General features: G+C 47.9%; 1 protein-coding gene across 1 annotated transcript; it reads left to right on the forward strand.

The window, feature by feature from the left end:
- The first annotated feature begins 945 nt into the window (after window positions 1-945).
- On the forward strand, window positions 946-9873 carry Ccne1 (cyclin E1). Its single transcript, XM_052165313.1, has 12 exons — window positions 946-1035; window positions 1513-1564; window positions 1668-1755; window positions 1996-2064; window positions 5254-5402; window positions 5518-5653; window positions 7367-7513; window positions 8001-8096; window positions 8268-8402; window positions 8514-8625; window positions 8718-8875; window positions 9227-9873. Exons 2-12 carry the CDS (start codon window positions 1542-1544, stop codon window positions 9347-9349), a joined length of 1236 nt encoding a protein of 411 aa, XP_052021273.1. The 5' UTR covers window positions 946-1035; window positions 1513-1541; the 3' UTR covers window positions 9350-9873.
- Window positions 9874-12432: the final 2559 nt, after the last annotated feature.

Genomic DNA, 12432 nt, shown 5'->3' on the forward strand with positions numbered 1-12432 from the left:
GATGAAAACACTTGGAATAAAATTTTAGGCTGGAAACTGTCTCACCTCACGTGGACCAGAGGGTCAGAGAGGCTTACTGCAAACGGGTTGGGCCCATGTGTGCTAGAGGCACAGAAATGTGCTTGGATAGCCGAATGAATGAATCAATGGATGGATGGATGGATGGGTCAGAAGCACTGACAGATTAAAGGACCTGCTGCTGATCCACAGGAGACCTAACAACAGTAGCAAGCATGAGTGCTGGTTCCGGTCCCAGGAGCCACAAACTGTTGTGACCTTGGGGACACCCACGCACCGGACTCGGCCCGGAACTCGGTGTCTCAGGGGCGGGGAGGACGAGCCGGGAGGGATAGTGCGCGCGCGCGCGGGAGACCGGCGGATGACTAGTTCTTTACTCCGGGCCCTCCCGTGCATCAGTCCAGCCAAACCCGGCCGCCGATCATTGCCATCTGCCGTGCTGACATCCCACTTGCGCGGCCCAAGGGGCTCCTCGAGGGCCCGCATGCTCCGAATCCTTCAGGCGCTCGCGCCAAGATTCTCCCGCGTCAGCGAGCCCGCCCCGCAGCCGCGCGCGCCAGACGACTCTCCCGCGTCCCGCCCCGCGCAGGCCCCGCCCACCACGTCCGCACCACGCCCCCGGCGCTCAGGCCCTGACATTTATCCCCACCTCTTTCGTGTAGGCCACGCCCGTAGAAGAGCACGCCCACTGGAAAGCCACGCCTCCACCAGAGCTCCTCGCTGGTCCGCGCGGCGACAGGGCGGGCCCCGGGCCTGCGGCGGCCGCTGAGGGGCTCGCAGCCCTCGGGGCGGGGCGCGAGGGCGGGACCGGGCCGGTGCCGCGCGCTGGGATTTTTAAATGTCCCGCTCGAAGCCGGGCGCAGGAGCAGCCGGCTCGACAGCCAGCGCGGTGTAGGGGGCAGGCGCGGATCCCGCCAGCGCCGCGCGCTCGGCCGCCGCCTCCCGCCTCTTGCTTCCCGCCCGCCGTCGGCCTCCTGCCCGCTCGAGCGCGCCTGCCTGCGGCGGACACAGCTTCGGGTACGGGCTGCCTGGACTCCTGGGACACCCACGACTCCCAGCCGTGCGGACCGGGTCAGACCGGACCGGGCCCGGGTGGGGGTGGGGCGAGGCCGGGTCACCCGGTGACCTGAGGTATCAGCTCGGGGTGCCCCGGCCGGGGTGGCTGTGAGAGACGGGTCAGGGGTAGGTGTAGAAAGGGACACTGAGGCAGCCCCGGCCCCCAGGGCAGTGATGGAGCGGGGGTCCTCTTGAAGAGCGGCTGGGCCTCCATCCCCAACCTCAGGTTCGGACCCAGGGTCGCAGGCTGCCGGAGGCGCTTGCGGGTGACAAGCCACCCGGGCCCATCGGCCATTTTCCCGGCCGGCCTCCGGGCCCGGGAGGCTCCCGCCGCCGCCGCCCGCGCGGGAGGGGGGAGGGGTGCCCGGGACGAACTGGAGGACTCAGGTCCCCTCTACGGGCCGTGCTCACCACGATGCCTGCTTGTTGTCCTCCCAGATCTGAGTTCCAAGCCCAAGTCCTGAGCCATGCCAAGGGAAAGGAAGGAGAGGTGAGTGGCCCCCCTGCTGCGGGAGGGTAAGGGTGAGTAGCGGTGGGGGAGGGGCGGTCTGAGTTTTGGGGGAGCAGCACCCCATGACACCGTGCCTTTGCAGAGACTCGACGGACCACAGCAACATGAAAGAAGAAGGTGGCTCCGACCTCTCAGTCCGCTCCAGAAAAAGGAAGGCCAATGTGGCCGTTGTGAGTACAAAGGATACAGGTTGGGAAGGGGACAGCCCCCCCCCATTCCATCTTACCTGGGTACCAAATTTGGGTCTTATCACCTACTAGTGAAGAGAATTAGTTGAAGGGGAGGTTTCCTTTAGTTGAATGTCTTTCAGAACCTAAGAAACTTTTTACCCCTTTTCTCTCGTGTTTTTGTCTTTGGGTCGCACGCACCGTGTGGACCCTTGGTGGACTGGGAATTTTTTTTGTCTTTAGTTTTTGCAAGATCCAGATGAAGAAATTGCCAAGATTGACAAGACTGTGAAAAGCCAGGATAGCAGTCAGGTAAGTCTGCTGCCTACACTGCGTTCTTTCTGCCTCTTGAGTTCCATGCTTTCTTTCTTCCAAGTTTCCCAAACCGGAGCTGCAGGCCACATGGCTGGGCCTCTGGGGCTTGTCGGTGTGGCTGGGCTCTGTGGGGCCTGGGGCTGTGGGAAGGGTTTGTGTTTCCTGAATGGTGAGTGGCACCTTTAAGGTTACGGGTACTAACACCTGGAGGAACCAGGGTGAGCGTCATATGGTCTGGTCCTTTCCAAGCCCAGGGGGAAACTGAGTCTTAGAAGGTAACCCAGAGTCCTTTGCAAACCCAGAGCAGAGCTGCAGTCTTATTGCCAGGGTCTAGTTGGGGGATAGGACTCCCAACTTTGTCCCTGTCCATTCTTGTGACTTTTCTTAATCCCAGCAGTAGAGAAGCAAAGGCAGGCCATCTGAGTTCCATGCCAGCCCATAGCGTGTAGTGAGATCCTATAGCAAAAACTAAATACTTCTCCTATGTGGCCCAGAATGTTCCATCAGCTGACTGCATTGATCACTGCTGTCTGGGCATTTCCTGGCCTCAGCAAGGGTCTGTAATGACGTGTGTCTGAACCAGCGCTTCATTGGCTGCTCCATTTCTTCTGTCTGTCCTATAGTGCTTGCCAGATCTTTCTAATGCAGCATGGTATCATGATATGAGAAGATCCTTGCAGAGAGGGCTTGTATTATCTCTTTGCCTCCAGAAATGGCTGGAGACTATAGTTATGGCTTCAGTGGGGGGAGTGGCCTATCTCCAAAGTGGCTGGTAGGACCTTCGACCTTCATCACAGATAAAGCTGAGCAGGAGCAGTATTCTGTTGACCTCATCTCTTCTCCCAAAGAGGCTAGCAGTGACTTTAGAGCAAGGAAAGGCAGCTGGCTGTGAGGAATGTCTTCTGAGCAATGCTGTTCCGCTGGCCAGGGCTGCAGTAATGCATGTTTATAGCAGGACCTCAGTAGACATTTAAAAAAGGGTTCAGTTTTTCTTCCTGTTTTTTTTTTTAAAGTAGCCCCTACAGAAATAAAATGCATCCCATATTCTTTTTTTTCCCATTTTTTTTCCTTTAAGACCTTCAGCAAGTTGTTGTCATTGTTATTATTATTGAGTTCAGCCCAGTGTCACAACTTTGAGCCAATGAGAGTCCTCATTAAATTCAATGACACTGAAAGCTCACAAAGATTCTTAGCTTCAGCTACGATTTTTGTTTTTGAAATGAAACCCCACCGGGCGGTGGTGGTGCACACCTTTAACCCCACCACTTTGGAGGCAGACACAGGCGGGTTTCTGAGTTCGAAGCCAGCCAGGGCTACACAGAGAAACCCTGTCTCGGGGGTGGGGGACGACAGAAGCAGGATCCCTACATGTAACTCAGGCTGACCATGAACTCATTGATCCCTTGCCTCAGCTTCCAGAGCACTGGGATTAGAAGCATGCATATTTATTTATTTATTTATTTATTTATTTTTGAGGCAGGGATTAAAGGCATTCACTGGCTACCACTTTTTTAAAAGCCAACTTTGGCGCCCATTTGTCTGCTGAAGGCACACAATTTGTCTATGAACTGCAGGTTGGAAACTACTAAGTTTATCTTTAAAGGCCTGCTCCCAGTTATGTCAGCCACCTGGCCAAGGAGGGTGGCACCTAGCTTGTACCTTCAAAAGAACTCATTCTTGATGGAAGTATGGTGGTAATTGTATTGTGAACCTTTTGAGTCAGGGCCGATGATGCTATACCAAACATACAAAGCCAGAACTGAAAGGAAGCTGCCTTTCTCGCACAGCTGGCAGGAGCTGTTGTGGGTAATTTGCATGCCCAATTCTTTCTACATTGAGCAGAGAGAAACTTTATGCAGCACTGGTTGGAAATCAGGGGTTTCCATGAAAATGCAAGAACAGGGCATTGAATTCAGGAAGACATCCCAGGCATACCTGTTTTGCTTTCTAGTCATTAATGGCCTCTACTTAAAATAAAGATAGCTGCTGGTGCCAGGTACAGTGGTGTGCTCTCCTAACCAGCATTTACGAGGTGAGGCAGGAGGATCATGAGTTAGAACCCAACCTGAACTACACAGGAAAGACTGTCAACGAATAAGTCAATTCGTAAAATACAAGTCTTAGATTGGAGGAGCTTCCACACCAGCAGAGCCATTACATGCTTAATACCTTTGTTTCTCTCTCTCTAATTTTTTTTCTTTTTCTTTTTTTTTTTTTTTTTTTTTTGGTTTTTGTTTTGTTTTTTTGTTGAGACAGGGTTTCTCTGTATATTCCTGGCTGTCCTGGAACTCACTCTGTAGACCAGGCTGGCCTCAAACTCAGAAATCTGCCTGCCTCTGCCTCCCAAATGCTGGGATTAAAGGCGTGTGCCACCACCGCCTGGCTTAATTAATTTATTTTTAAGTGCATGAGTTTTTTTGCCAATCTGTATGTCTGTCCCATGTGTGTACCTGGTGCCTGCGGAATCCAGAGAGGGTGTTGAATCTTTTGGAACTAGAGTAACATCGGCTATTTAATAGGATATGAAATCATTTCTTTGACCTGTGATCACAACTTTTAGTTCTAATGAAGTAGCGATTTGTTTTGTTTTGCTTTGAGTTAGGGAAACCAAAGGTCCCTGTTCCATTTATATGACCATCTTTTTTTGTAATAAAGATTGATTTATTTCACTTATGAGTACACTGTAGCTGTTTTCAGACACACCAGAAGAGGGCATCGGATCCCATTACAGATGGTTGTGAACCACCATATGGTAGCTGGGAAATTAAACTCAGGACCTCTAGAAGAGCAAGCAGCCATTGCTCTTAACCTCTGAGCCATCTCTCTAGCCCCATAAGTTACTTTTTGTGTCCAGTTGGCCACCTGAGTATTTCATTTGATGTTCCTGTTAACTTAGTTACAGAAGTGACATGGAATCTTTGGCTTTTGTTTCTGTATACTGCCTCCATTTTAACCAGGCCTGTACGCCAAGCCCAGCTAGTTTACCAGTCCATGAATGGACAAGTTGCTGCTTTGCCTCTAATACATTGCCATGTGTTTTAAGTGACATGGAATCTTTGGCTTTTGTTTCTGTATACTGCCTCCATTTTAACCAAGCCTGTACGCCAAGCCCAGCTAGTTTACCAGTCCATGAATGGACAAGTTGCTGCTTTGCCTCTAATACATTGCCATGTGTTTTATTGGCAGCCTTGGGATGATAATTCAGCTTGCGTGGACCCCTGCTCTTTCATCCCCACCCCTAACAAAGAAGAGGACAATGAGCTTGAGTACCCCAAGACTGCACTTCAGCCTCGGAAAATCAGACCACCCAGAGCCTCCCCACTTCCCGTCCTGAAGTAGGTGTTGACTTTGGTCCATGGCTTCTGAGTGTCATTTTGTCTTTCTGGTCTACATTAGTGGGTGCGGACTGACATCTGTCTGAGTTGTGTTTCTTATTTTTTCCCTTTACAGTTGGGGCAACAAAGAAGAGGTTTGGAGGATCATGTTAAACAAAGAAAAGACTTACCTGAGAGATGAGCACTTTCTTCAGCGCCATCCTCTCCTGCAGGCGAGGATGAGAGCAGTTCTTCTGGACTGGCTAATGGAGGTGAGCTTGGAGGTCCTGACTGCTAGAGCATCACCATTGCTAGATTTTCTGTGCTACTCCAGTCTCTACATGTGCTCTCTAAATTGTTGACTTTGTGAAATAAGCCTGTCCCTTAGACATTTTAAAGATGTCTCCTGGCATGCACATACTAGCTACACAGTGGTCACCGTCAGTTATAGGCATCTGTGAACAGGTTCTGTGTGGCAGCAGGCAGATCTCAGATGTGCCTGTCCATTCTCTCCTCCCAGAAGGATTTCTTAATAGGTCATCTTCTAATGTCATTGAGAATCACTTCCCTACTTCTGTGCAGTGGCTGATCAATAAGCGAGCACAGGAGGCTGGAGTAGCTCGCCTGCAGAGTCTAGTCCTTAGGTTCCATTCCAGGCACCTCAAGAAACAAACCAAAAGTCCCACACTGCAGATTTTTAAAGTAGGACAGACTAACAAGCTAATCATTAAACTTTTTTTTTTTAACTTAAAGGCCAAGCCTAGCTGTGGTTAGTCTGATGGTCTAGCATGCATGAGACCCTAGGTTGAATCCCCAGTAGTACCGGAAGAAAGTGAAATTTAATTAGTGGTGCACCTCTTGCTGGGGATGAACTTTGAGTGACTCCTGGTATTTGGATTCAAGGGAACTTCCTGGGTACTTGTAGTGAGGAAGAAATGGCATTTTCATGATTCTTCCACTTCTCAGTAGAAAATGCCAATCATGTAGGCAGGTTTACCTCCAGAAAGTAGTGTGGGAGGTAAGGAACTCAAATGATGTAGGGATGCCTACGTTTGGAAAGGCGGTGTCTCCACTTTATGTGATATGCATCCTGTTGGGACCAGACCTAGAATCAATCACTCTGCTGACTTGTTGCTTCAGGGGCCTGGATCAGACAGATCGCTTAAACTTGAGTCTCAGTTTTATTCTAGATAGGCTCTCATGTAGCCCCCACTGATCTTGAACTTGCTATGTAGTTAGAGGTAACATTAAATTTCTACCTCCACCTCCCAAGTAGCTGGATTATAAATGTATACCGCCACAAGTAGGTTTTTCCTTTTCTTTTTTTTTTTTTCTTTAAAGATTTATATGTATCTGTGTGCCACTGTGTTTATGTGCTCACAGAGGTCAAAAGAGGGTGTCAGAGAAGTGCTTTGGGTACAGAGTTGTACAGATTAGAAATACTGTATGAGCCAGGTGTCACTACCCGTTGACTACCTCACTACTGCAAAAAAAATAAATAAATAAAAGCTGCTAATAGTGGTGACATACACCCTTAATCCCAGCACTCGATTAAGGCAGAGACAGGTGGAGCTCTGAGGTCAAGGACAGCCTGGTCTACATAGCAAGTTCCATTTCTCGCCAGGGCTACATAGTGAGACTAATCTCAAAAAAGAATCAGAAAGAAAATGTAACTGGTATTCAGCTGTGAAGAATATACCAGTTCTTTTTCTGAGTCACAATGAAACTTATAAAGGAGGTTGCATTCTTTGAGAACTGTAGGCTTTGTGGAGTGGTCTCTATGAAAGTGCTATTTTGGTCAGACTTAGCCTGTCTGATTTGTTCTTGCTGTTGTGTATAATATAGTGCGCTCAGTTTCAGGGTCTCATTGGGCTGTGCTTAGGAGGAGCAGGGTGACAGCCTTTCATAAAAGCAAAGTCAAAAATCAGGCAAGTTTGCTTGTGTGGCCCCTCAAGAACCTGTTCTAACACAGAGCCTTTTTCCAGGTTTGTGAAGTCTATAAACTCCACAGAGAGACATTCTACTTGGCACAGGACTTCTTTGATCGTTACATGGCATCACAGCAGAATATCATAAAAACACTTTTACAGCTTATTGGCATTTCAGCCTTATTTATTGCTTCTAAACTTGAGGTAAAAAAACAAAACAAACCTAACATTCTTTGTAATAAGCATTGTTTCTTAAATTCTGCCCCTATGATCAACTGTCATATGCACCTTGAATTCTCTTAAGGTGGACAGTGTCAGGTGGGGGGGACGGGAACAAGTCCATAGATCATTTAGATTAGTAGCTATTTAACCATAATTGACCTTGGGACAGAAGAGATTAAAATTGTGGCATAGTGTTCCCACCTGTGATCCTGGCATCTCTGTAGCTCTAGCCTGCTTGGAACACAGAGATCCAGCAGCCTCTGTCTCTGGAGTTCTGACATTAAAGGCCACCACAGCCAGCTAGTTTTCTGATGACTGGCGTGTTCTCAGTTGCTGAAGTGAACAAGTGTTGAACCATTGAGTATCCTCTTTCCACGTCAGCATGCTAGAGCCATTTTGGATGCATGTCCTAATCTGAAACTGCTAGCAACGTTTTCTTCTAATAGCATCTTCTTCTGTTCCCTTTTAGGAAATCTACCCTCCAAAGTTGCATCAGTTTGCTTATGTTACAGATGGTGCTTGCTCTGGGGATGAAATTCTTACCATGGAATTAATGATGATGAAGGCAGGTTACACATTAATATCTTTGTGTGTGTGTGTGTGTAAGAGAGAGAGAGAGAGAGAGAGAGAGAGAGAGAGAGAGAGACCTGCAAGATGTGTACCCACCACAGTGGGTCTACATGTGGCGGCAGGGACTGTGGCTGAGATCTTCACAACTCTCATTTCTTTCTTTTAGGCCCTTAAGTGGCGTTTAAGCCCTCTGACCATTGTGTCCTGGCTGAATGTTTATGTCCAAGTGGCCTACGCCAATGAAACGGGTGAAGTGCTGATGCCTCAGTATCCGCAGCAGATCTTCGTGCAGATTGCAGAGGTGTGTGGCCCTTCTGCTTCCCCGTTGTGTTTGTGTGGCACACCACAGCTTACCGGGGGCTTCTAGAAGCTTCAAGTGGCATTTTGTCTGAGCACTCGTGTCTTCCCTTAGCTTCTAGACCTGTGCGTCCTGGACGTTGGCTGCTTAGAATTCCCTTATGGTGTCCTCGCTGCTTCTGCTTTGTATCATTTCTCCTCCATGGAGTTCATGCAAAGGGTCTCAGGTAGGTTTTCCTGTGAGTTCACAGACAAGGTGTCTCCAAGGTCCAAGCCAGCCCTCAGCTGTGGACTGAGCCTCTGACTTCTTTACTGGCAGGTTATCAGTGGTGTGACATAGAGCGGTGTGCCAAATGGATGGTTCCATTCGCCATGGTTATCCGGGACATGGGAAGTTCCAAGCTCAAGCATTTCCGGGGAGTTCCCATGGAAGACTCCCACAACATCCAGACCCACACCAACAGCTTGGATTTGCTGGTCAGTGATTCCCTTGCTCCCATCAGACAAGTACTAGTCAATGCTGCCTAAGGAAAAGCCAGTTCTAATTCCATTAAGAATGTTTCTGGTTCATAGATCCTGTGTCTGTGTCTGAATACTATAGACTTTCAGTGAGGGGTTGTTTACTGAGACCAGGACTTACTAGATAGAGCCCAGGCTGACCTGAAACTCAAGTCTGACCTCTGCTCCCAAGTGCTAGGATTGCAAGTTTGCCTCCAAGCCTAACTATAATCTTTGCTATTTCTCCCTCTTGCCTCCATACTAAAAACATACAGCAAGTAAATGACACTTTATTTTACTTTGACAACTTTCCTTCTTATTCTTATGTAGGACAAAGCCCAAGCAAAGAAAGCCATACTGTCAGAACAAAATAGGATTTCTCCTCCTCCGAGTGTGGTCCTGACACCCCCACACAGCAGTAAGAAGCAGAGCAGTGAGCCGGAAACAGAATGACCAAATCTGCCATGGCCTCCGAAGACAGTGGTGTGGAAGCAGCTGCCTGGAGCTCCTTGTGCTGCCTGGAGGTCAGGAGCCCCTGCAGATGCTGTGCTCTATGGAGAGGTGCCTCTTCCAGAGCAGCAGGGGTCTACAAGATGCCTTGGACGGAAGTGCTTTTATTGAATGCTAGTGTTTTAACTATAGGGTCAAGTACACCAGCCACCTCCAGAACACCACTGAGTGCACCAGAAGCTGCTAAGGAGGGTGCTACTTGACCCACTGGACTCTTCACACAGATGACAAAGCTTGAAGTTAAGGAGGCCCTGATGGTTGCTGGCCTCTGCTCGGGTGTTGTAGGTTGCTGTTGATAGGCTGCGACAAGTGGTTGTTGTGAGCAAGCTTGGGATGCAGAGCCAACAGCCTGGCCTAGGCTGCCCTGATCCACTGTCAGCCAACAGCATGTCCTGCCTTCATGAACTCTTGTTTTGTAATTGCTGCTACGTCTATCAATTTTTAATAAAGACAATACTATCTTTGAAGCAGTTGTCTTAACTCTTGTCTGGTATCAGAATCTAGGAGTTGGCTTTTAGAGTTGATCTACCAAGTTCTCTTGGTTTCATAATTGAGAGTCTTGCAATGCAACCCAGGCTGGCCTAGAGCTTGCTATAGAGCCTGGGCTCCTATGAGGCTCTCCTCCCACAATGCCCTACACTGCCCTACATGGGGCTGTTCACACTGGAGTTGTCAGCTGTCTCAACTGCTCGTGGACTCCACATGCAGGGAGTTTAACTAGTGTCCTGTCCTCTCCAGAGTAGTTACAGGTCATAGAGCTATAACGCATGGTCTTCACCCTTATCCAAATGTGAAGGATAGAAGACATTTTGCTTAAACAATTTAACACAGTAGCCTGAACCTACCTCTAAGAGGAAAAAGGCTGGGCACATTGGTGCACACCTGGAGTTTCAGCTCCTGGGAAATCCAAAGTTCTAGGCTACTTAGAAAGGCCCTGTCTCAAAAGACAAGAGAGTGGGAGTGTAGTGCAAAGTGAAATGACAGATGAAGGTCAGAACAACGTTTACTGCAGTTTATTTTCTAATGGGCTGTGGAGTCACCCTGCTGCTGGCCACTGTTCATGTGAAACCTCATGTACACTTCCATCACCTTGGTACTGTTTCACTTTAGCAGTGCTTCAGTGTGTGTGTACACAGGGCAAGATGACTGAGCAACTAAATGTCACTTATTTTCAATTTCTTATTTGAACTTGGTTTTCAAAAAAAAATATAAAACAGAAGGTAGCCATTTTAGATACTATATTTATACAAAGTTGGAGGTATTCTGTTTCTTTGACAGTCTTCCTAGTAAGTGTATTGGAAACCTACACCTAGGACTGGAGCGATGGCTCAGTGGTTAGCACTGGCTTCTCTCCCAGGTTTGATTCCCAAGCTCTTAAACCTCTGTAACTCTAGTGTCAGGAGATCTAGTGCCTTTTCTGGCTTCCTTCAGTACTGCATGCATGTGGTGCATAGGCATACATGCAAGGCAAAGCATTTATACAGAAAAAAAATCTAAACATCTATACCTAATAACATCACTCAAACAACACTTTGGGGTTTTTGTTTTTGTTTTCAAGACAAAGTTTGTGTAACAGCCCTAGTTATCTTAGCATTTGCTTTGTAGACCAGACTGGCCTTGAACTCAGACCCACCTGCCTCTGCCTCCTGGATGCATGGGAGGCACGCACCATGACACCCAGTTAACTCATTATTTTTAAACCCCAAACAGACACTCTTAAAAAGCAGTGGCTACCAGGCATGGGGACCAACATCTGATCCTGGCACTCAGAATACTGAGGCAGAAGAGTCCAAGGGCAGCCTAGGCCATATAGTAAGACCTTATATTACATTATATACACAACAACAACCAGTTATGTTTGTCATTTGTTTGATATAGAGTCTTGCTGTGTAACCCACACTGGCCTCAAACAATCCTCCTGTTTCAGCCTCTTTAGTGCTGGAATTGTAGGTGTACACCACCATGCCTAGCATCAAGTGGTGGTATTGTCATAGCAAATCCATCATTTGTGCTAACAAAAGACAATTCTTCATGAGTGAATAAAGCCTTTAATAGTTGGTAATTTCCATGGCTCCATCATAAAACCAAGGGAATCACTAGTGAGACAAGTTCCTTAGCTCCTATCTTCTGGTGACAGTTTTGTGGCCAATGTGAACTCTGGTTTGGCTCTGTAGACCTGATTGAAACTTTTTCTATTCTACTGTTCAAGAGCAGCTGAGGCCAGGTGATCAGGGAATCACTGAAGTGAGATGGCCAGGAGAATGGAAAGCAGAGATCACATGGGCCTACGTGTGATATGGGAACGCTGTAGCTCATTGGTCCAGCAGCACAGTCTTCCCCCAGCTCAGTTTACACGTGTGTCACTTCTCTGAGCATTGCCTAAAACACTGGTCCTTAGGTGTTGGCAGGGACAGCTTTCCCGTGCTGTCTTCCCCAGGTGGGACTCAGGCAGCTTACTGTCTTATAGAGGTCATTTCATACCAAGTGGATTGATAAATGAGTGATAGTAAGGTCTTGTAGACTGTTTCTGAGGCAGATAGGTGTGCTGAGAGAGTGCTCTTTAAGACATGCACACAGTGCCTGATCATCTCTCCTAACTCAGCTACAGACAAGGCAGGAGGATACTCCGACAAAATTAGGCCGGAGCTCAGAGCAGGGATAGAAGGAAAATCAGATCTGATAATGCCTCGTCCTATTTACCCAACTGTGCATTTTCCTACCACATGTTCAGCAGTTTAAAATTCAAATCACATTTATACCTTGGACATTGTTAGAAGACTATTTTTATCCCTGCTGTAATCATCTAATTTGCTGATTACAGGTCTCAAATTGCCACAGAGAACTCAATTTTTGAAAGAATTGTCCTATTTGATCAAATATGTTATTCAAGCAATGCAGTCATTTGTTCCACAAGGTTACCTACCAGGCAGAGTTAACCAGGAGTAACAGCATTAGAAGCCCACACTTAAAACTAAGCATTAGCTAATCTGCCTGCGACAATAGAGTCCTAAATATAATTTGCTGCA

This window comes from Apodemus sylvaticus, chromosome 1 (assembly GCF_947179515.1).
Source record: "Apodemus sylvaticus chromosome 1, mApoSyl1.1, whole genome shotgun sequence".
Lineage (NCBI taxonomy): Eukaryota > Metazoa > Chordata > Mammalia > Rodentia > Muridae > Apodemus > Apodemus sylvaticus.